This window comes from Pinus tabuliformis, chromosome 4_2 (assembly GCF_031772625.1).
Source record: "Pinus tabuliformis cultivar Carrire ecotype Pingquan chromosome 4_2, CPIR1, whole genome shotgun sequence".
Lineage (NCBI taxonomy): Eukaryota > Viridiplantae > Streptophyta > Pinopsida > Pinales > Pinaceae > Pinus > Pinus tabuliformis.
The window spans coordinates 696,596,269-696,621,634 of record NC_142304.1 but is presented as its reverse complement, the minus strand read 5'-3'; the positions used below and the strand labels follow the sequence as shown (position 1 = coordinate 696,621,634).

The 25,366-nt window shown below is 41.1% G+C and overlaps 1 protein-coding gene across 1 annotated transcript in view; it reads left to right on the top strand.

Moving 5' to 3' along the window:
- AGY1 (Albino or Glassy Yellow 1) overlaps positions 1–25,366 on the top strand; it is a 388,365-nt gene that overhangs the window by 162,992 nt on the left and 200,007 nt on the right. The window contains exons 5-6 of the mRNA XM_089424074.1: positions 12,417–12,520; positions 12,851–13,030. Coding sequence (XP_089280200.1) covers positions 12,417–12,520; positions 12,851–13,030 — 284 coding nt within the window. The remainder of the gene's footprint in view (positions 1–12,416; positions 12,521–12,850; positions 13,031–25,366) is intronic.

The following is a 25,366-nucleotide window of genomic DNA, read 5'->3' as shown; positions in this document are numbered from 1 at the left end:
GGACTTAATCTCGGCCATTGAATCGCCAACAGGAAGAGTATAATAGGAGGCTAGAGGGTCAGTTGGAGATACATGAAGTGAGATCAAGAATTCGATTTTCTGGGGCGAGGTTTGCTGAGGAAATCGAGTTTGTGATTAGTTGCAGCAAGGGGCAGTTCAACAAGGGATTTTCATCGAAGGCTGAAGAATACATAGCAGAGAGGTAGTGAAGTGCTAGAAGAGACAATGTAGGCCCAAGAAAGGCTGATGCAGATGCCGAAGGAGGCAGCGCAGAGGACGCAGAGCGCCGTAGAGGCTGATGCAGAGGACGTAGAGGGTTTTAGAGGCAACGCTAGGAAGATTTTGTGGGGCAGACGGAGAGTAGATCAGTCAGGAGAGGGTGACATAGTTCTTGAAGAGTGACGCAGTTCCAGAGCAGTGCTTGGAGCAGATTTTGCTATCCAGCACAAGGAACAGTCAGAGTCATTGGGGGGTTGATCATTCGGTTGCTGATTTGCCGAAATATCTGTATTCGGATAGAGGTACTACTGTCAAGGACATTCTCTGTTGGGTGAGCCAATTCTGGCACCCTAGTTATATTCAGAAATCTGCTTAATAATAAAACCCTCATATCTGCTGCACCAGTTTTCCCGCATTGGGTTTTTCTGGGGACGATTGTCCAAAAATAATAGTGTCCCTTGTGTTATTGTTTCTGTTTACTTCAGTGCATGATCTGTATATCTGTGAAGGCTGCATTTGTGTTTACTTCGATGTTTATGCAATTAAATAACTTGTTAATGTAAAGAACAAGTAGGAGATATTAAACTAGAATTTGCAATAGGGGTTTTTGATGTGTTAGATTAAAGATTTTTCACATGGTATTAGAGTGATTGCATATCAGAGGCGACTGAAGACACCAATTGAGAAAATCTGAGAATTTGCAGCAGAGAAGCAGCTGTCCCGAGAGATAGCACTGTTCCAGAGCCAAAGATGCAGAAGGAGGAGGGATGCAGTGTAGAGAAGGTGACACAGAGGCTCACGCAGTGCCTGCGTCAACACTTTGAGCTAGGTGAAGGTGACGCAGTAGCTGGGAGGAGCCCACGCAGTAGCTGCGTCAGCTATCCAGGCCAGCACAAAGGCAGAGGGGGGACAGATCAGACCTACGCAGTGGCCTGGAGGAGCTGATCCAACTCTCATTGTGATTGCACGGAGCCAGAAGGGCTCAGATCCTTCAATTATCGGGGCTAACGGAGTTGAGAAAATTTTGATTTGTGGAGCTGGTGGGACGCTGCTTCTGTGAGTGTAGAATAGTGTCTAAGGAGATTGAACCAAGGTAGAGGGAAGCACTACCTCGACAGATTTCTAGCCAAGAAATCTAGATTCGGGTTGCAGCGACAAAGGAGGATTGGAGAGGAGTGATTCGACAGTTGGCTAGAGGATTTTTGAGAGGAAAATCAAGACTCAGAGGGAGTCTAGAGTAGAGGAGTAGAGATAGCAGTGAACGGATTGAGGGATTAGGACAGATTGGATGGGGCTTCCAATCTTGTCATCTGGAAGGCCAGGATCCTGGCAATCCTGGATAAACATCGCATCAAGGATTATGCCTTGAAAAGGTTGTTGTGCCAGTTGACCCTAATGTAAATGAGAAACATGAGGAGGCCGAGGCAAACGCAAAATGCATGATTCTAGACGGGGTCAAGGATTATGTCATACCACATATCGCTGACAAAAACACATCAAGGGAGATGTGGCAGACGCTGACCACCTTATACGAGGGCTCTTCCGTGCAACGAAAGATGTTATTAGAGAATCAACTGAGGTCATATCAGATGTAGAAAGGGGAGGAGATAGATCCGTTCCTTCTAAGGTTGCAAGGAATTCGTTACCAGCTTACTTTCGTGGGGTCTACACCGGATCCAGAGTTTATGGTCAAGACTGCTCTGAATGTAGTCTCCGAGGACTAGGAGATGTTTGTCCAAAGCAATTTGGGTAGAGCGACTCTGCCTAGTTGGGAGGAGATGTGGGTAGCTTTCTGACAGGAAGAGATCAGGAGGTTGACTAAGGTGGGGACTAGCGGTAAGGGAGTTCGAATCAAGAAAGAGGAGGAGGAGGATGCAACTCTAGCATCTACGGGATAACAGGGGGTTCAGAAGAGGAAGAAGAAAGATATCTCCAAGGTCAAGTGCTTCAACTGTGGGGGCCTGAAACATTATGCTTCTCAATGCCCTAGGAAGAAAGGCAAGGGAGAAACTTCTGAATCAAAGGCTACTCCAGCAGAGGCGGAGAAGGATGTTGAGATTGATGACGATTGTGCCATGAGTGCTCATGCGCCTCTAGAGAAGAGGTGGGGAGACATTGAGCTGTAGTTGAGAGGACTACAGAAGCGGGGCAGGATCCTTGAGGCGCCCAAACTCTTGTATCACATCCGGCTACGGGAGCCCTTAATGACAGTAGCATGATGACAGGTGTTGGGTGGAGCAAGGTGTGATGGAGCGGCAAGGCAGTGCTAGAGGGTAGAAGTCTGTAGCAGCGCAGTAAAGGTTGCAGTACTATGAGAGGCACAAAGGTGTTTGCAACAACGCAATGGCAACAAACGGAACATAGGATAGCAGCAGAGGTAGCTTCAGCATCACGAGGCTTCTAGACTAACCAGGATGTTAGTGTTTGGGTGAAGTCACTTACAAACTTCTCGGTAACTGAGTTGCAGTGCAGTAGTTAGCAGTGGCAGTGCTATGGGTAGCATGATGCAACATTTTGAGAGGGAGTTGCAGTACAGATGTAGCAATGGCAGTGGCAGTGTCATGGGCAACAATACAGGAAGCAATAATGCAATGGATGTGGGGCAGCAGGCCTAGCATCAGCACAGAGGACCGATGCAGAGGATCAGTGTGATGCTTCTATGGTGAAGCATTACTAGAGCACATTCCTCGCTAAGAGGGAGTGTTGATTTTTGGTAGCATCAGATGTGCTCTAGCCATGAAAATTGGTGGAGAGGCTAAGGCACATGAGATCTCCAAGACCCAAAAATCGTTTGGAGAAATTCCACCCGGATGAAGAGATATTAAAATAATTAATATTTTTAATGGGTCCCTAAGTCTAAACTTAGGAAAATAAAAATATTAATGTGTATTAATATAAAATGGGTGAGAAAGTTCTAAGTGATGAGGATCAAGCCAGTTCTAATCTTAGTCGTTGATTAGGGACTTAATCTCAGCCATTGAATCGCCAACATGAAAAGTATAAGAGGAGGCTTGAGAGTTAGTTGGAGATACATGAAGTGAGATCAAGAATTCGATTTTCTAGGGCGAGGTTTGCTGAGGAAATCGATTTAGTGATTAGTTGCAACAAGGGGCAGTTCAACAAGGGATTTTCATCCAAGGCTGAAGAACACATAGCAGAGAGGCAGTGAAGTGCTAGAAGAGACAACACAAGCCCAAGAAGCGCTGACGTAGATGCCGAAGGAGGCAGCGCAGAGGACACAGAGGGCCGTAGAGGTTGACACAGAGGACACAAAGGGATTCAGATGGAACGCTAGGAAGATTCTGTGGCGCAGACTGAGAGTAGATTAGTCGGGAGAGGGTGACGCAGTTCCAGAGCAGTGCTTGGAGCAGCTTTTGCTATCCAGCACAAGGAACAGTCAGAGTAACTGTGGGGTTGATTATCCAGTTGCTGATTTGCCGGAATATCTCTCTTCGGATAGAGGTACTACTGCCAAGGACTTTCTTTGTTGGGTGAGCCAATTCTAGCACCCTAGTTGTATTCAAAATTGTTTAATAATAAAACCCTCATATCTGCTGTACTGGTTTTCCTACATTGGGTTTTTCCGGGGACTATTGTCCAAAAGCAATGGTGTCCCTTGTGTTATTGTTTCTGTTTACTTCAGTGCATGATCTGTATATCATCGAAGGCTGCACTTGTGTTCACTTCAATGTTTATGCAATTAAATAACTTGTTAATGTAAAGAACAAGTAGGAGATAGTAAACCAGAAATTGCAGTAGGGGTTTTTGATGTGTTAGATTCAGGAATTTTCGCACCTATCAAGCTGTTTGCGCTGCCTTTTGTATGTCCTAGGAGTTCCAATAAACTCCTCTGCATCTCTCAATGTCTGATAAACCTCTCTGCTGGCTTGACCATTAGAGGTGGGAGGTTCAACCATCTCCTCCTCATTCTGCCTTTGTTGCTTTGTTTGGTTTGAACTCCTCGAATATCCTGCACCTGAGGAAATACTAGTACTAGTCATTGTACTCGATCCCTGTGACTATCCTATTGCTGGACCCACTCACTGCCCTTGCTGTTGGACCAAAGGAGCTTCTGCTGACTGATTCTGATCCCCTGTAAGTATCTCACAAGATCTCCTAAAAGATTGGTCCTCCATGAACTTCACGTCTCGTCTCACCACAATCTTCCTACTGCTAGGATTGTAGATCCTGTATGCCTTTGAGGTTTTGCTATACCCAACGACAAACCCCTTCTTTCCAGTATGATCCAACTTGGTACGTTTTTCATTTGGCACATGGCAATAAGCAATGTTGCCAAAGATCCTGAAGTGTCTAAGTTCTGACTTCTTTCCCGTGAAGTCCTCTTCTGGCGTTTTCTTCCACAATGCTTCATGAGGAGACCTGTTCTAAATATACATTGCTGTGTTACATGCCTCTGCCCATAAAAACCTTGGCAGATCCTAGTCATACAACATCACTTTTGCAGCCCCAACTATGGTTCTGCTTTTCGGCTCCGCTACCCCATTCTGCTGTGGATTCTATGGAGATGTCCATTCTCTTTTGATGCCTTCCTTCTCGCAAAAATATGTGAAGTCTTTATCAATATATTCTCCACCATTATTTGAGCGAAGCACCTTGATCTTCTTCCCTATCGTATTCTCCACGAGAGCCTTAAACTCTTTGAAACTATCAAAGACCTCATCTTTGGTCTTCAGGAAGTAGATTCAAGTTTTGTAATCTGCTACTGTTGCAAAAACCTTTGTGCAACAGATTAGTAATCTACCCTTGAAAATAATTTTTCTGTTGCTACTCCCTCTGCCTCTTGGAATTACTAATCTCAGGAAATCGATCTTTTTCTACCACCTGCAACTGAAAAATCGAATTTCCCAAGCAATTCGTACTGCTTGGCTAGGTAATTCGTATTGCGGAAAATAAAATATTGAAAATTGAGAGACTCTAGCACACACAAGAATTTTAACACAGTTATTTTTGACAATTTTCCCCGTAAAAACCCAACTTGGGAAAACCGGTGCAACAGTGAGGGTTTTATTATTATTCTTCAGCAACAATTTAGAGTACAATATTTTAGATGCCCTGCTAGCAATCTAATCTGAAGAAAAACACTGAAAAAATTATTATGAAATTTTCTCTAACCCCACAACTATTTTCTGCCCCCGAAATTGTCTCCCTAGCCTCACACAGATCCTTTTGCGTCAACCCCTGCGCAGTTCCTCTGGGAATTTCAGCCTTCCTCTTACTTCTTCTTCCAGAACTCGAACACTTCCTCCTAAAATGCTGCTGACCTCCTTTACCACTTGTTACTCATCCTCTAGCTCTATCTTCTTTGCTGAGTCTCTGCTACTGAGAAAATCGGACTGCTTGAGCAACTAAGTATCTGCTATGGTATATTCTCCAACACCACATCAACTTCTTATAATCTTCTGTTGGAGCATCAACGACCAAGATTAAAACATAATCGATGGCCTAGATTAATTCTTTGTCGATCCGTGTGAGTTTCTAGATGATTCTCACCTTATCTCAATTAATACTAATTAATTAACCATGTTCCGTAAGTTTAGACTTCGGAAATATTTAAAAAACAACTAATGATCTAATTGAAACACTTCTAAGTGGAATTTCCAAAAAAAATTTCTGGGTTTTGGAGAACTCATGTTTTCTAGCCTCTTCACCAAATTTCGTGCCTAGAACACATCCGATGCTACAAAAACTAACATGTAAACCAGGGGTTGGAGCATCCTTTAGTTGGAGTTGAAAATCTTGGAAGTTGGAGCTTCCTAATTGATGTAAACTATTGAAGACAAATATTAAGAAGTGTTAGGTGGTTTTTCTCTCGAAAGGGTTTCCACCTAAAAATATTTGGTGTAATGTCTTTATTGTTATGCATTGTCGAATGGTATTGATTATTGCTTTATGTTTATCTAATGCTAATAACAATTAATGCTCTGTGAAGTTAAAATTAACTAATTGAAGAGAAATATTCATTCACCCCCTTCTCTATATTACCAACATGAACAACCACCATGAACCAAGTGCTAAGTCAATAACAACCCCAATATCCTCCATATGCATCGCACGACCTTACTCCATTGATAGAACAGACTCAAACTAAGTGAAATGCCTTCACATGTGTGCTAGTAAGGTGTGGAGGTTTGCCGTTACACCAAAACCCGCAGGTGTTGGTAAACGTTCCAAACTAGTAACTAGGATCCCCGGGGTGGAAATTACGGATTCCATAGAGGTGCGGTGGTTCTTCCAACACCCCCCCTCAAATGCAACTCAGGGGAATCGAACCTGGGTCCAAGCTCTGATACCATGTGGAGGTTTGCTGTTACACCAAAACCCGCAGGTGTTGGTAAACGTTCCAAACTAGTAACTAGGATGCCTAGGGTGGAAATTACGGATTCCATAGAGGTGCGGTGATTCTTCCAACATAAGGGGGTGTTCTATGAGAATTGTAAAAAATCGAACCCTAGGTGACAAATTTCTTTATGATCTCAATTAAACGAGTAAATTGCTGAACTTAATAAATCTATAAATTAAATTTAGATCATAGCATCAATCACATAATAGTTAGGAATCAAATAGTAGAAGCATTAAAAGCATTTCATCTGAGTCCATAGCATGTACATTCCTTTATGGCTTATAAATTCATTCATCACTTCGAGAGTCGTGACATTAGTCTAGGATCTTGAATCTAACATACAATTATGAAGTAATAACCCATTTACAAGTAAAGAAATGTAAAAAGTTGTGGGTTCATTAGTGTTATTCATACCACAATATACTTGTGGGTCATCATTTGATGGATCGATAGAACCAACCAAACCTAAGAATATACTGATGGCTTCTTTCTCTAGAGGAAAGTGGATCAATTCTATAAGTGGTAAAAGGAATCTTCACTTTGACAACTCACTTTTGAGACAAAAATTTGAATTGTGGAGGACCACATGATCTTGTTGGATTGGGGGAGCAACTTGCGGAGTATCTTTTGGTATGCTAGGCTTTGTTTGTTGGCCATTTGGTGTGTTGCCTTTCCTAGCATAAGTCTTGGTGATTTCAATCACTATGGTTGCAAGATTAACAATGAAGCAGGAAGGGTTTTAATGTTGACAATTGCAGTATCAACGAAATAATTGTAATAAACAAGAAACCATGCTGATAATGGGACTATCAACGCTATTGTGATTTCAATTTTTATTTAAAGAAATATGCTGGTAACAGGATTGTCAGCGTTATCGGGTGTTTTAAACTGTAGACCAATGAATTTTGCGGGTAACTAGGGTATCAACGCCAAAACATTCAAATTTGAATTTCCATTTTGAAATGCGCTGACATGTTCCATGTCAGCAAAAAGGTGATTATGATCTGATCACTCTCTGTTAAATCCGATAGGAGGAAAACACATGTAGAATGGATTCTTTTTGCTGACAGAGAGGTAAGTGGGTAAATTGTAATGATAAAAGGGTTAAATCTCTGTTTTTACTGTCAATCAGGATTATGATAGCACATTGGCCGGAACACGATGATTAATGAGTTTTCCCCATATAGAAAAGTTATTTGTTTCATTGTAATTATCATAATCTTTTATTATTGATAACGCTCTCTCTATTGAGTTAGATCCAGGATCGAATCCTAATCCTCTGCTCTGCGTTTACAGTAGGCCGCAATAAAGCCATGGGGAAAGGCAGAAAGTTAAACAAAAATGAGCCAAAGGGGCCTGATCTTCTTGAGATCTACCTAGAGATTCAACGATAGTTTCAACAGGCCGGATGGGAGGAATTTTTCAGGTTGTGCACTAATTTTCACGATGAGGTAGCACGAGCTTTTGCCCAGGGTTTCGACAGACAACAAGTGGAGGTTGGAGGAATTTCTTTCCAAGTGACAGAGGAGTTAATTTTTGAGGTCACAACTTTGCCCACTGATGGAGAGAAGGCCTTTAGGAGTCACATTCTATTTGGAATTGATGTTCCTTTCTTCCTAAAGGACGAATTCAAAGAGAAGGATTGGAGGGCAAGGGTGCAGAGGGCATGGCTGAAAGACGAATGGCATGTGTTGATGCGAATTGTTCAATCCTATTTCACCTGTGAGGGGCGCTACAATAGGGTAAACCTCTACCATTTCTGTTTTCTTGCTCATCTGGCAGGTTAGATAAGAATCAATGCCTCTTACTTTTTGTTAGAGAGTTTGAAACATATGGCTGCTCGGGTTCGATCTGGGACAGACCCATCTTCGCATTGTATCTACTATCTACCATAAAGCGTTGATAAAATTATTAATTGAAAACCAACTAGCAAACACTGAGAGAGCATGGGTCATTTTATTTTCTGGGGAGGGTTTCAACCCCAACCTCCTAAGTCTAAAAGGGGTAGCAAAAAGGGTGCTAAAAAAAAGACCAAACAGGTAAAATACCTTGACGCTGGAACCTCCTCTCAAGGAGCTTTTACTGTGCAAACTAGAAGTCGAAAGAAGACAAAGAAAGTCTTTCCTCCTGTTCATCCAGTGCCTAAGGTTTATACTAGAAGGAGTGATAGGCTCAGAAAAGCACAACAAACCCCTCCTCCTCCTACTGAAAATCCTCCTATTGAAAACCCTCATACTAAGAGCCCTCCTGCTGAAAACCCCCTTGCTGAAGACCTTCCTGCTGAAAGCCTACCTACAGGAAGCCAATTGCCAGAGAAAACCAAAAGAGAGATGGCTGAGCCCCATGATGAAGGAGTTTCAAATGAGAAAGAGCCTACCCTATTTGAGATGTTCAAAGGGGGAAAATGCCTTATACTAGACCCTGGAACAAGCTCAGATTAAACATCAAACTAAAGTAGAACCCAAAGCTTGCTAAAGAAGTTATAGATGTGGATGATATCCTGTTAAAAGACCTAATCATAAACAGGGAGAAAGCTACAGGTTCCTGAAAATCAAAGAAAACAAAGGCCACCAAAAAAAGGGTTCCCATGGAAACTAGACAAAGAAAAAGATGTAGGATGGCTAATGTAGATGTTTTGTTGGAAGCAACCAGTACTCTTAGCTGAAGACGTTTTTGGTCTTTTGAGTTTTTGACCCCATGTTGTCAAAAGGAAATTTTGGTATTCGGCCGATAAAACGCTTGTTAGCGTTTTAGCACAGGAAAGCGTAGAAGAGTGTTGAGAGTTTCATTTTCAGCGCATTTTGGTGGACAGTTTGGAGGAAAATGTTGAGAGTTGGCCTGTCAGCGAATTGTCAGTTCCGACAGCTACAGATTAACAATGAGATTATTAGCGAATTGCAAGAAGGGTGCCCGAGGAAGCAGGAGCTATGCAAGAAAAAACCGTTTTTGGAGGAATGATAAGGATGGATTCCCAACGAAGGAGGCATAACCATGATGCACTTTTCAGTCCTCATTTTTAGCACAATTTACAGCAAGTTGTTTTTTGGAAAAACAAATATGTTTTGAAGGATATTTTACATGCATGTACCTAAAAATATACATTGTTATTTTTAGATTACTGTAACTAAGTTTAGCTAGAAAACTGTTAGCTATTGTATCTTCTATATAAGAAGAAGAAAGGGTTGGAACTTTTGAAAGATAACCTTTTGTATTTACTGTGTGATCAGAACTATAAATAAACTGTTTATGTGAGCAGTTTTGCAGAAATGCCAGTGTTGCAGTTCCCTGTCTGTCTCTTGGTGTTACATTTTCCTCATGTCTGAATGCTAAGTGTTGAATTTGGAATTCATGTTTGTTGTGCTCCATTTTCTTATGATTCAGATATTTACATGTTTTTTCTACATATATATCACACTGCTTTTCCTCCATCATCCTCCAAATTTCTTGAAACTTGTCAAAGGAAATGTTGCTATCTCGCTTTTGTAATTTTCTCTCACTGAACCTGTGACTATATAAGCCTGATTGGGTCAGACTCCATGCCCAATGGTTAGATTTTCCTACAGTCCAACCAACCTCAATTTTTCTTAAATAAATCTGGCCATAGGACTTATTGCAAACCCTCTACCACTGTGACCTTGGGTAGCTGAGTTTAGGGAGAGATCCCTCTCCAGGTTGAAAGGGCCAGCTTTTCAACCTCAAAGCGGTTTGAGGTTACCTTAGAGGTTTTCCTGCAGCCAGGGTTTCCGCTAAGAGATAACATGTGCTATGTTGGCCCATACACTCGTGATCATTCCTAGAAATGCAGGCTCACATAAAACCATGAGTTCTCAAGAAAACCCACCTAAGCCCCTCCAATCCGGTATAGGACGAAAGGAGCTTGAGATCAACTTCAAGGGATAAGCCATGGTCTAAACAAAAGAAGATACAGACTCAAGAACAAGACACAAGGTCTAGGATGCCTATTACAATGCCTCACATGGTTGTTATAATGCTTTTATATTGTGACCTTGGGCTTACATTGGTGGTTATATATTGCAAAATTTTCATATGTGTGCCTGCTAACATGAGGGCTAACAACATGTTGAGTCAAGGCATGCCCATGATGCATGCAAATGACCTTTTAAGTTTGAAGTCAAAATTTGTGTCATAAAACCCCTGAAACAGCCAAGTGATGTCAAATATAGTTAATTCTTATTCCAGCTCACTTATTTTCCGAGATGCTTCAACCAAGCTATGCCCACATCACTCAAGCACACTAAGAAAGTGACACATCATCCACATAGACCTTCCAAGTCATTCATAGTACCCCAAATTGCTGCCACAAGTGCTGTAGGTTCAAATCGACCCTCAGAGTAAGACAAATCAGCTGATAAGGTGACAACTAGGACAGCGTTCATGAATCTTCCTCATGGCATGCATAGGAGAGGGCCAAGTGTCCACAAACATCCCCAAAACTGCATTGAGAGGTGACCAGTGCCTCGAACAAGGTGAACTGCCTTGGAAAATGTGAAAGTACTCAAAATTAGAATGCAGCCAGCTCATCAAGGAGGGCCATTCTATGCCATGCCACAAATATGCCCTACTCCTCAAAATACAAATGATAGTGCAAAAATTTTACTATGTGCACCCCTGCTAAAGAGAGGGTTAACGGAAACCATTAGGTTCACAAGCTTGCCTCACTTACCTCTCTAGGTCAATATGGGTGATTTGGTTATCTACATTGCACAATTTCACATGCCATGCATATCTAACTTATTTCAACATATATTCTAGGTCAAGGCACTGCTTCATAGAAGATAATGTCACCACTTATGCAAGGAGGATTTCCAAGCTATTTAGTGATCCTCTACAATTAGAAGGTTGAGTTCATCGAGAAATTTGGTTAATATCTTCCTCAAGCATGGTGGAAATGATGGGCACCTTATTATAGAACTCAGAGAAATTTGTGCTTCTCATCTTTGTAAATATGAAGTGGCTTTAGTCTTTTGTTTTTGTAGCAAGTTTCTATCTTGTACAAATTGTCCTCTATTCCTGTGTTTTGTGTGTTCAAGTAGATTTTAACCCCCATTTTGGAATTATGCGTGTCTTGGGGAGTTACGTAAGGTATCAATTATAAGAAAGGGTCCCACATTAATGAAATTCCAAGTTTTTCAAGCAAGTCCTGCGTCTCGACAGATTGAAGTGCTTCCATTTCCACATTGATCCCTCTCATTTGCATATAAGCTCACTTTAGGTGTCCACCTTTTTTTTAAGCCAGGTCCAGTTACCCTGTGGTGAAATCAGGACATAATTATGGAGTAATTGTGGGACTACACAGATGACTTAGCTGGAACAGAAGGTACTGGAAAAGAATTTCTAAAATTCTTTATCATTTCAATCTTGAAATATCTGCATTTTCTAAGATGTGTTTCATAGATTGGTACACAAGTACAACAAGCTGTAATGAATAGTCTTGCTAGTTGGCATCATTATAGAACATTCCTTCCCTTTGGTTAGAGTCTTAGACACATGCTTGTATTTTTTCGTAACTATACATGTAAACTAAATAGGAGGATTCCTTCCTTTGATTATTAGCATGCCTGTGTGAAAGACATCTAAACCTGACATATTCACATATATGTACTTGTATCATGTTGCTATTTTTTCGGAAGCATATGCTACTAATTGTGTGTTTTCCATCATGCTATTTTTTGGACACTTTGTGCTACTAATGCATGTTCTCTAGCATAATTATGTAATTGAAGATGTCATGCATGATGAGTAACAGTTTTAAATGTGTGTTTTTTCTAATGAAATTTAATGACCTGAAACTAATCTTGATGCATTCTATTTTCAGAGAACATGTCAAGTGAAGAGAGGAGAGCAAATTACTCATGTGATATGACATATGTCACAAATAGTGAACTTGGCTTTGACTACTTGAGAGATAATCTTGCCACGGAAAGTAACAGTCCCACTATTATTTAGTAGCTCGAGAATAGTAGATCACTTGCCAAAATGTGTTGATTTGGAAGTAAATAGTTCTCCTTTTACCACACCTAGGTTTAATTTTGGCTTCTATTATTTTTGAGAACATTTTGTAGAAGGAACATAGGAAGTATGTTAGGAAAAGAAATGACTTAACATGTATGAGTTGCTTTAGTAACTGGGAACTTATATCCGGGAATCAGAAAGTTTTCTACCTCTTCAAAACCTGATGTTTTTAAAAGCATTCATTTTATTAAGGGCTTATGCTAACATCATACATCATTCCACATTTGCTCTTTGCAGACTTTAGATGAACTTGTCATGAGGAAGTTCAATTTCTGTATCATCGATGAAGTTGATTCCATCTTGATTGATGAAGCTAGAACACCACTTATCATATCTGGACTTGCAGAAAAACCTAGTGATCGATACTACAAAGCAGCGAAGATTGCAAATGCGTTTGTGAGAGATATACATTATACTGTAAGTAATGGAAATATGTGTAGAAATTTTAGGTTCTGCTGTAGCCCTCCCTGGTTTCAGTTTGTTTTGCATAGAAGTTTAATGCCCAACCCCATAGCTCATTGCACATATCACTTAAATGCAAATTGAAATAGAAACACTACAGGACTAGCTCTACTTTTCTTTCACTTTTCAGCTGATATGAAACATTTAACAAGCACACACATAAATGAGACACTAGGATTTTTGGTCAACACTGACCCTGGAAAAACCCAGAAGGGGAAAACCAGTCTTAAGGAGGCTTTTATTAGCTAATCTCAGAGAAAATTGTACACAGCATTTAATATACTTCATGTACTTATCTCTTCCTTGAAGTATGTACCAGTCTCTAAGGAAATCGAATTGCTGCTCAGAAATACATGCCTCTGTAAGAGCTTCTCCTTCCGCGGTCTGTGTGTCACTGGTCCGCAATAATTACCTCAAATTTCTGACCTCTGCTCAGCAGTTAATACTCTAAATTTCTGCGCTGGAACTTTGCAATTCTTCCACCAAATGCGTGCTCAGAAAGACTGCTTCCTCAGTCTTTAAAATTCGTGCCACAGACCCGATATCTCTGCCACAAATTATGGGCTTGTCTGATGCATTTAAAGCTGTGAGAATCCCCTTGAAAACTGTGCAGATTCTCTGTCCTCGGCCACCCAAATATCATGCTGAGGAAGTCTGAATCTTCTCATGTTTTGTATCATCAATCTCTGCCTTGGGATTCAAGCTGTATCTCTCTTCTCTGTTGTGCATTTTTCTCTCCTTCAGCTACCTGTGCTATCTCAGCTTCAAGGTCTTCTCTTCCTCCTTGCTCCTCTTCTCCAACAAATGCTCATGAAGAATAACGAGCCTGTTTGCCTTTTTCCTCCTTTTTAGTCTCATTAGGTTGAGAGAACACTAACCCTTGGATCAAGGCTAAGATTAAATCTCAGCTCTCCTAGATCAAGGGTGGAGATCTAATCTCCCATTGACCCCCTTTTTATGTCTCCCCTGTCATTAATGAGCTCCCTAGTCACTTTAATGTTGTTTTTGTACCTTGTACCTTTTTCACATAAAGTCAACTTAAAAACATAAAGTGACTTTAATAATATAAAGTACATAGTACTAAAGTACCTCATAAAGTGACTTTAAGTCACATGACTTTAATAACTCATAAAGTCACTTACTAAAAAGGTGTTCTCATGTGTTTTCCTAGGAAAAAAGGCAAAAGCACTAGGAAACACTTCCTTGGTACCTTTTTCCAACACTCCCTCTTACCGAGGAAGGTGTTTCTCACCACTCCCAACTTGTCTCTAAAATACACATGCTTTCCCCTTGGCAATGACTTGGTGAGAATGTCTACAACCTGCTCATCAATGGATATGTATTCGAGCTTCACTGCTCCTCTCTAAACCCAATCCCTGATGAAGTGGTACTTGATCTGTATGTGCTTTGATCGGTCATGTAACACTAGATTTCCCATGAGTTTAATACAATTCTGATTATCATAGTGTATTGTAGTTGGTCTCAGCCTTTAACCAAATAAGCCACACATCATCTTGTGAAGCCAAATAGCCTCGCAACTGGCTTGACTAGCTGCGATATACTCAACTTCCGCTGATCTCAGTGCCACTGATCTCTGCTTCTTGTTGAACCACGGCACCACTGCCGAACCCAATATGAAACGACATTTGGAAGTACTCTTCCGCTCACTAGCACTACCTGTCGAGTCTAACTCTGTACAACCTGTCAACTTGACTCCACCCCCTTGGATATAGTCTGTACCATAGTCCACTGTGCCCTGTAGGTATCATAACACATATTTTGCTGACTCAACGTGTTGATTGCGAAACAGATATTTGGCCTAGCGTTGACCAGATACATTAACGAACCGATCAATTGGCGATACATAGTGGGGTTCACCAACTCGAAATTCAAAGCATGCAACTTCTTGCAGTTGGTGATCATAGGTGTAGCCATAGGCTTGCAATCCTCCATACAAAATCTCCTCAATATGTCACCTGCATACCTACCTTGGCCCACGAAGATATGCCCATCCTCCTGCCAAACCTCCAACCCCAAAAAATAGTGCATTATTCCCATATTGGTAATGTCAAACTTTGAAGCAAGGTCCCTCTTGCAGTGTTGAATGAGTCTCTCCTCTCCTTTAATAAACAAATCATCCACATACGAAACCTGAATGAGTGGATCCTCACCAACCATATTGAAATATAGGTTCAAATCTACATCACTCGTTTGGAAACCCATCTGTTGCAAGTAAGCATCAATCCTCTCGTACCATGCTCTCGACGCCTGCTTCAATCCATATAAGGCTTTCTTAAACCTACAAACAAGTCTCTCTCCCATGCATCTCCATATAGGTTCAAATCTACATCACTCGTTTGGAAACCCATCTATTGCAAGTAAGCATCAATCCTCTCGTACCATGCTCTCGACGCCTGCTTCAATCCATATAAGGCTTTCTTAAACCTACAGACAAGTCTCTCTCCCATGCATCTCAAAGCCCTGTGGCTACTTAATGTACACCTCTTGTATGACCCCATTGAGAAAGGAGGTCTTCACATCCATTTGTTGGATCTTTCACCCTATCTCAGTTGCTATGGAGATAACTGCACTAATTGAGATATAATGAGCAACTGGTGTGAAGGTCTCATATTCGACTCCCTCTACCTGTGAGAACTCTTGTGCCACAAATTTCTCCTTTAACTCCTCCATGTTGCCATCCGAAGCATGTTTGATATCGTAGAGCCACCTAGAAGTCACCACTGACTTCCCCTCAGGTCTCAGCACTATCTCCCACACATCATTCTTCATAATGGAGGCAAACTCCTCCACCATGGCAACACTCCAGATCTGCTAACTTGTAGCCTCCCCGGAGCTAGCTAGCTTAGTCTCCACAACATCCGCCACATAGCCACCAATCCTCTCTGGTGGTACGTTCTACCTCACAAATTGCTTTGGTTTCCTCACTGACTCCTGTGCTTCCTGCAGGGTCTCACGAAACCATCTTGGCTTCCTCTTCCCTGAAGTAGCCTCCATAATTGTTGTGGAAAATCCTCCCCTAGAGCCTCTCTTGTTGATGAGGACACCCCTCCTATGGTTTGTGGTGAACTTGTACTCTGAGATCTTGTGCTATGTGATCCTGAACCTTGTGATCGTATCACCCTAGAAGCTAGTTATCCTCTTGACCCTGGTGAACCACTTGTAGATCTTGAAACCTATGGTGTGGCCCCTTGTTGAGGAACCTCTTGCTCTACTCGATCGCCCTCCTGATACCTTCTCAAGGTCCTCTCCCCAAATCTCACATCCCTCCTCAGGACAACTTTCCTCTACACAGAAATGTATATGCAGTAGGCCCTGGAAGTCTCATGAAGACTCACAAGAATACCCTTCTCTATGGCGATTTCCAGCTTCTTCCTCTTCTCCTCAAGGACTTGTGAATATGTAAGGCACCCAAAAATCCTCAAGTGCCCAATCTCAAGCTTCTTCCCAGAAAAACCCTCCTCTTGAGTCTTACTCCCCAAGACTCTATGTGGACTCCTGTTCTGCAAGTACACAACAGTGTTACACGCCTTGGCCCATAAAAAGAGAGGTAGTCTTTGATCATGCAACATAGTTCTCGCTGCACCCACTCCTACCTTGATTTCCACACTCCTACAAAACTCCTTCATCTCATTAGAGGTATACTTGCCCCCATTGTCTGTCCTTAAGACCTTGATCTTCTTCCTCGCTTGGTTCTCCACAAGAGTCTTAAACTCTTGGAACCTCTTGAAGACCTGATCCTTGGCCTTCATAAAGAAATTTCGGGTCTTCCTGGAGTAGTCATCAATGAAAGTAACATAGTACTAAAATCCTCTCAATGATACATGAGACATAGGACCATACACATCAGAGTATATCAAATCCAGAATACTTGTTACTGTACTATCACTGCTCAGGAAAGGTGTCTTGGTGTACTTTCCTAAAGCACACCTCCTACACACATCATGATGCTCAATGCTAAATTCCCGTAAACTTGTAACCATCTCTCTTGACATCTTGAATGCTCCATGGTGCAAGTGGGCCATCCTCTTGTGCCCATATCTCGCACAACTTATTGTTGTTGGTCTGTGCTACTAAGGCTCTAGTAGGCTGAAACATGAACTTCTAAAGCCTCCCACTGCGGTCTCCAATCACTTTAGCACAAGTGATGTTGGATCCCTTGGGATACATAAGCACCTATCCATCTCAGAATACCACTACATGTCACCTGTCCTCAATACTCGAGACTGAAATCAGGTTCTTCTTAGCCCCGGAAAATGTAAGATCTTTGTCACTTTCAAGGGAGACAATGGCTCCCTCTGAAAGGATACAATCCCCACTCTTGTTGCTCTGACCTTGGAGTTTTATCCAAGCACCACCTCCAAGTCTACATCATCCTTAGTAAGACTCGTAAAGTGCTCCCTCACTCCAGTCATATGGCAGGAAGCTCCACCATCTACAAACCAAACACTGGAAGATGTGACACTAGTGGCGAGACTCACCACTAAAGAAAACTCTATGTCAAACCTATTGAAAATGTAACTAGTATCGGTCTTCATAATTGTTGTGTGGCTCATGACATGATGTAATTCTTATGTATTTGTAAAAAGAAGAAAAGAAAATCATTGTAAAAATCAAAGAAAATTATTTTTGTAAGCATGGGTTTCATGCTCTATTTATTTTGTTTATAGTTCTAAGCACCAATTGAGTGCTTCTAGGGTTGTGTCATGAGTCATTATATTTGTCATCATGCTCTAGACCCTTATTGGGCTTTTTATATCAAAGAAGACCATTTATTTTTATGTAATATGGTCATTTATACCTCCTCCACCAAATTGGCCTACCCTTCCTTCATGTCGGCCTCATTGAAAGGATTTGACCACCCTTGAAGAATATATAAGCAGTATTTTTGACCTAGTATGGCATGCATCAAAGTGTGATTCTATCTGCAGTTCTAAGAGAAGAAGAAAAAGTGCAAGGAGCCTAGAAAGGAAAGTTTTGCAAGTAAAGAAGAATTATAGCGAAGGAGGAAGAGACAATTGTCAAGCAAAAAGAACCAAAATTCTCTTTGTTTTCTGTCACACGTGTTTGCTGCATTGAGGAATTAGGGTTACTGTAGGTCTAAACTATTGCAAGCGAAATTTTCAAAAGTTGCAGAGAGAGCCGAGATCCTTGTTGACTTGTTCTGGAAGGGTTGACTTGTGTTGACTCTTGGAGAACTTGATTAGAGTTGGACTAATCTTCATGGGAGGCTGACTTGGTGGATTAGAGGAGAACTTGTTGTCTAAGGGTCTTTGTTGTCTCATTTGATTTGGTTCTTGAAGAAGAGAAGATAATTTTTGTTGGGTTTTCCCCTAGGAGAGGGGTTTTTCCCTAGCTGAGAGCCTACATCCTGTGTCCTTGTTGTTTTGATCTTCATGTATTTATGTTTTGGTAGTTGCTTGATGATAAGAAGATAAAAGAAGACATAAAGAAGGTAAAGAATGTAGGAATTTACAGGGTAAGTTCCACAGAAAGAATACCAAAAGGACACCGCTCACAACCAGATCTCAAATCAATACACCAGTATTTTTGACGTGGTTAAAACCCTCAGAGTGCAAGGAGGGAAATAGTCCACGGCCTGTCCCAACGTGGGTACTACAGGCAATTTATTAATCAAAGAATGAAAATTTACATAAGCTTCTCTCATGCACGGATTACCCGAACAATGACCCTCCATGCGCTTTAAATAGAACTCATGGACCAATCGGGTGTCAAGCCACGGATCAAGTGTCGGTAATACCGAGGTGAGAGTGAACCGTCGGATCACTACATATCGTGACCGTCGGATTGTAAGTTACAAAATGTACAACGGTAAAGAAACACACTTTACCTAACTCTAACCTAACTCTATACTAGACCAAGTTGAACTTAACTATATCCTATGTGTCGGAATATCCTAACATCCCCCCTTAAGAACAACTTGGGATAGGATTGAAGGATTTACAAATATGACACAATAGGAGAAGGAAGGAGGCACTAGAGCCTATCCCCCCTTAGTGACAACTTCCTGAACTCCAAGCATATATCGAAGTTTAGTGAACTTCGCCTCTGTGAGAGCCTTTGTGAAGATGTCTGCAACCTGATCATCTGTTGGACAATATTGCACTTCAAGAACATGGTCATGAATGAGCTTTCTGATGAAGTGCATGTGTAGTTCAATGTGTTTGCTGCGCTGATGCTGGACTGGATCTTTGCATAGCTGAATGGCACTTTGATTATCACACCAAAGTGTGGTTGGATGCTGCTGCTCAAAGCCAAACTCTGATAGGATCTGACGAAGCCACAAGGCTTCCTTACTAGCTTCCACGGCACCACGATACTCTGCTTCTGCTGACGAAAGAGAAATGGCAGCCTGTTTCTTACAAGCCCATGTAATAGGTCCTGAACCAAGAGTGAAGACATAACCGGCAGTAGACTTCCGATCATCAAGGTCACCAGCCCAATCAGAATCAGTGAAACCAACTAACAGAGGAGCTGCTTTGGCACTGTAATGAATCCCAAACTGTACTGTACCTCGAACATAACGAAGTATTCTTTTAGCTGCTTTCCAATGACTTTCACGGGGGTTTTGCATAAAACGAGCAACAAGGCCAACAACAAAGGAAAGATCAGGACGAGTATGGGTTAAATACAAGAGTTTTCCGACAAGTTGACGGTATAAGGTAGCATCAACTTCAGGAGAAGTACAAGAGACTGAAAGTTTGACTCCAGACTGAAAGGGAGAAGGGGCTGGCTTACAGTCTTCCATGTGAAAATGACGAAGAATATCACAAGCATACTTGGACTGGGAAAGGAAAATACCCTCTTGGGATTGCAAGACTTGAAGACCGAGAAAATAGTGTAAGTGTCCTAAGTCTGTCATTTCAAATTTCTTTTTAAGGCTGGACTTCACATGGTTTATAAGGTTGGGATCACTACCAGTAAGAATAAGATCATCAACATAAAGAACAAGGATGATAAGAGAGTTGCCCACTTTCTTGGTGTAGACAGTATTGTCAGAATGACACCTAGAAAAGCCAGATTCTAAAAGAAAGCTATCCATTTTGGCATACCAAGCCCGAGGAGCTTGCTTGAGGCCATAAAGGGATTTCTTAAGTCGACAAACGAGGCTGGAGTCTGTTTGTATGAAGCCAATGGGTTGTTCCATATAGATTTCTTCCTGCAAGTCCCCATGCAAGAAGGCAGATTTAACATCCATTTGATGGACTTCCCATTTTAAAGAGGCAGCAAGGGAAAGAACAAGGCGGATAGAGTTCATTTTGGCAACTGGAGAGAAGGTTTCAGTGTAGTCAATGCCTTCAACCTGTGAAAAGCCCTTAGCAACTAGACGAGCTTTATGTTTATCAACTTTCCCATCTGGTCCATACTTGGTTCTGTAAACCCATTTGCATCTAACAAGTTTGCGTCCCTTTGGTAGAGGAACAAGATCCCATGTATCATTTGTCATCAATGAATGATATTCTTCATTCATAGCTGCTTCCCAATGTGGATGGCCTGAAGCTTCTGCAAAAGTGTCAGGATCATGATTTACTGGAGCTTGAGCCAGTAAAGAAGAGGCTCTTTCAAACTGAGAACGTGTACGTCGCTGATCTGTAGGATCACCGGCAAGATCACCTGCTGCATCCCGAGTAGCACGGACCCATCTTGGAAGTTGAGGATCCTGAGAAGGTGGGGGAGGATTATCATCCTCGCTTTCATCATCAGAAGAAGAAATGTTTTCAAACATAGAAGAGATAGGAAGAGGTGGCACATCCGCCGGACTAGGCTCGCAGGCCGATTTATTTTCATCAAATTTTACATCTCTTCTAATGATAACATTTTTGGACTTAAATGGAATAAGTCTATAACCTTTTACATCTTCAGAATATCCAACAAAAGTACATTTCTCACTCTTAGGTTCTAAAGCTTTATGCTTTTCATCTGGAATATGGGCCCATGCTTCACTTCCAAACACACGAAAGTGACTTACATCTGGTTTAATGGAACTCCAAGCTTCTTCTGGAGTGATATTCTCTAGAACCTTAGTAGGAGTGCGATTGATTATATAATTTGCACAATTAATTGCTTCGGCCCAAAAACTAAGACTGAGTCCTTTAGATTGCAGCATACAATTAGCCATTTCCTTTAAGGTGCGATTTTTCCTTTCAGCTACACCATTTTGTTGTGGAGTGTATGGAACAGTATGTTGCATTTGAATTCCATTTTCGGTGCAAAAGTTGATGAATGCGTTTTTAACATATTCTCCACCATTATCAGTTCTTAGCTTAAGAATTTGATGTCCAGATTGTTTTTCAACAAATGCTTTGAAGGCCAAAAAAGTGGTAAATACTTCGCTCTTGAGTTTTAAGAAGTATACCCAAGTGCGTCTGGAGAAATCATCAATGAAAGTTAAGAAGTACTTGCAGCCAGAGAATGAAGCAACAGGAAGAGGACCACATAAATCACTGTGCACAAGCTGTAAAGGGGCTGAGGCGTGCCAAGAGGCACGTTTGTCAAAACTGTCCCGATGATGTTTTCCGAGTACACATCCGGAACAAACACCATCTTTGCAAGATACCATAGGAAGACCTGTCACCATATTTTCTTTACATAGATGCTGAAGGGAGCGATAGTTTAAGTGACCAAACCGCTCATGCCAAAGTTTGCTCACTTCATCATTATGAGCAACAAATACTGAGGGAAGATGGGATGACCCAAAGTTGTGAAACTTATACAACCTTTTGGAATCATCAGCAAGACCAGTAGCTAGAATCTGTTTAGGATCTTTTAGATCCTTGATTACAACATCATGAGGTGAAAATTCAACAATTTTACCTTCACCTGAATGAGTTATCTGATAGACAGATAGAAGGTTGCAGGATAAGTTTGGAACACATAATACATCATTGAACTGACCATTGTCTAGATGAACAGTTCCAGTCCCTACAACATTAAGAGATCTATCATCACCAATATATATATTTTTGGTGTTACAATCATTTAAAGAAGAAAACATGGCTTGGTTTTTGGCCATGTGACAAGAGGCTCCAGAATCAATGAGCCACTCATGAGAATGAGAAGAAGAAGAAGATACATTTAATGCATAACCAGACTGAGATGATTGACGATGACATGCAGAAAGTGCCGTTCCGGAAGTTGAAGTTGAAGTAGGCTCCAGATGGATGTTATGTTTCTTCATTGCGGCTTCCAAGGCTTCCATCTTCTTAAAGCATTTAGATTCTAAGTGGCCATCTCGATTACAAAAGTTACAATGTCTATCAGTCTTCTTCCATTTGTTTTTATTGGTCTTATCATTTTGCTGAAATGATCTTTCATTTTGAGGCTGAGATGGTTTAGGACCATTCTTTTGAGGATATGACTTCTTAGGATTCTTTGAATTTGGGTACTGCTGGGCGGCTAACGCTTTCGTGGAAGAGTTTCCAAGATTAAGAAGACCAAGGTGTAAGAGTTTTTCTTGTTCTCTTATTAAGGAATCACAAAAGGAGTCAAAGGAAGGGGCCTTGTAGTCTTGTCCTTGACAAATGAAAGCTTCCCTTGTAGAATGGAAAGTGGAAACAAATACAGAGTAGGCTGGTCCTAACTTAGTAAGGATGGAATAAATAAGGTTACCATCATCTTTCTTAACTTTAACACCTTCCAAGAGATATCTAAGGGTCTTGAATTTGGACAAGAAATCTTCAATGCAAGAAAAATTATTAGGATCCAAAGTAAGCAGCTCATTTTCAAGTTGATGGGATCTAATTTCATTTTTAATCCCAAAAACTTTAGCAAGTTTTTCTAATGCTTCATGAGGAGTCTCAAGTTCTGCAATGTGGAATCTAAGATCAGGAGAAATAGACATCCCTATCAAACCACGTGCTTGATCTTGTCTATTTTCCCATTTGCCGCCTTGTCTTCATCTTTTGGTTTCTTCTCTTGGTTTGTGGCTATTCTGAAGAGACCTTTACTTCTAAGTAAATCTTCCATGTAGGCTACCCATTGGAAGTAGTTAGTGCTGTCAAGAATGACTTGGCATGGACTTTCCATTTTTAAAAAAAAAACTGAAGCTGAAGATGCTGAAAGTAAGTGTTCCAATGGATAGATCTCGAAAAAATAGGCGGTTTTAAAAAAAACGGCTCTGAAAAAGGCTTCCGGATGAAGAAGTTATGGCTTTTTGAAAAAAAACTTGTTGACGTTGCCGACAAAGTGCGCGAATGTGCGGGAATGAAAAAATCCGCCCCCACAAAATGGAGACTTGAACCCAAGACCTCTACTCTCTAAAATAGCTTTGAACCAATTGATCTATACAAAAATTTGAGAGAGAGAGAGAGAGAGAGAGAGAGGGGGGGGGGCCTCGGTTTGCGTGCTTGCCTTGAGAAAGCTCTTTTTCCCTACAAAACACAAAACACAAAACCCAACACGAATATGCAAAGAAAAACGAACCTTGCGGCTCGAAGTTAGCTTTAGCCAAAAAACTAGAATTTTTTTAAAAAAAATCTCAAGGTTAGCTTTAGCCGAAAAACTAAATATTTTTCTCAATGTTTCTGATTTTCCGAGATCACACTAAGGTGCAGGGAAAAGAGCATACGCATGAGAAAAATCCTTCCTTTCTGTTTCTGATTTGCCCAGATCGCACAGAGTCGCAGGGCAAAGAGCATACGCAGAAATGAAAGGTATAGATCCGGTTAAAAAAAAAGGCTAAATAAACTGAGACCGAAATAAGCAGAGAGAAATTAACAGTAAACTGCAAAAAAAAACACTGTATACCTCCCGATCTGAAAAATGACGCAGCTAGGGCTACCGGAAACCTTTTCGCGTGAAACGAAAGGGGTTCCTCACTGGAACAGATGCTCCGAACGCAACAGAGCAGTCCTCTCGGCCCGAAAGCAGTCAGAAACAGCAGATCTAGGAAACGACAACCGCATGCAGTTCTACCGGCTTCAGATTTGGATCACCAACGGACGCGGCCCTCAAATAGCTCCGATACCATGTAGGAATTTACAGGGTAAGTTCCACAGAAAGAATACCAAAAGGACACCGCTCACAACCAGATCTCAAATCAATACACCAGTATTTTTGACGTGGTTAAAACCCTCAGAGTGCAAGGAGGGAAACAGTCCACGGCCTGTCCCAACGTGGGTACTACAGGCAATTTATTAATCAAAGAATGAAAATTTACATAAGATTCTCTCATGCACGGATTACCCGAACAATGACCCTCCATGCGCTTTAAATAGAACTCATGGACCAATCGGGTGTCAAGCCACGGATCAAGTGTCGGTAATACCGAGGTGAGAGTGAACCGTCGGATCACTACATATCGTGATCGTCGGATTGTAAGTTACAAAATGTACAACGGTAAAGAAACACACTTTACCTAACTCTAACCTAACTCTATACTAGACCAAGTTGAACTTAACTATATCCTATGTGTCGGAATATCCTAACAAAGAAGACCTAAAGAAGATAATAATACATCACAAGTAATTATCAAGATAGAAACTTTTTCCGCCTTTTTGATTTTCTAACATGGAAAGAGCTAAGGTGAAATAAAGAGGAAAAAGGCAACTTGAAGATCAATAGCTCTCTTCATCTTTTGAAGGATTCCATTTGTAAGAAAGAAGTCAGTCTTGATATAGAAGTCTTAGTTTATTATAAGAAGCATCCACATTATCAGTGCGAATAGAGCCAATATGAGATTGTGCATTATTTTCAATCCATGTATGAAAGTTCTTGAATGTTTGAAAAGCATCAGATTTGTTCTTCAATAAATAAACGCAACTCATTTTGGTGTAGTCATCAATAAATGTTATCATATATTTATTTCCATTTGCAGAAGGAACAAGCATTGGACTGCATAAGTTTGAATGAATGAGTTCAAGTTTTCTGTGTGTAGTAGAATGTGAATCATGAAAACACTGTTTGCTATGCTTTTCTAGAATGCAAGCATCACATTGCTTAAGTTTCCTAGGAATTGTAGGCAAACCAGTAACATAATTTTTCTTTAACAAGCGAAGGTTGTCATAGTTCAAGTGTCCAAATCTAACATGCCATTATAGACTTGATGGAAATGTACCTTCATGATAATGAGAATTGTATGAGGAATTTTGTGCACAAGCAGCGCTACCTTGCAGCTTGTGAGTGATTTGATGCTTTTCTCACCTCAACCTTGCCATCAAACATATGAATGGAGTGTCCTTGTTGGTGCATGTGGACCAAGGACACCAAGTTTCTCCTCAGCTATTGGAGATATAAAAATTGATGCAGAAGAAA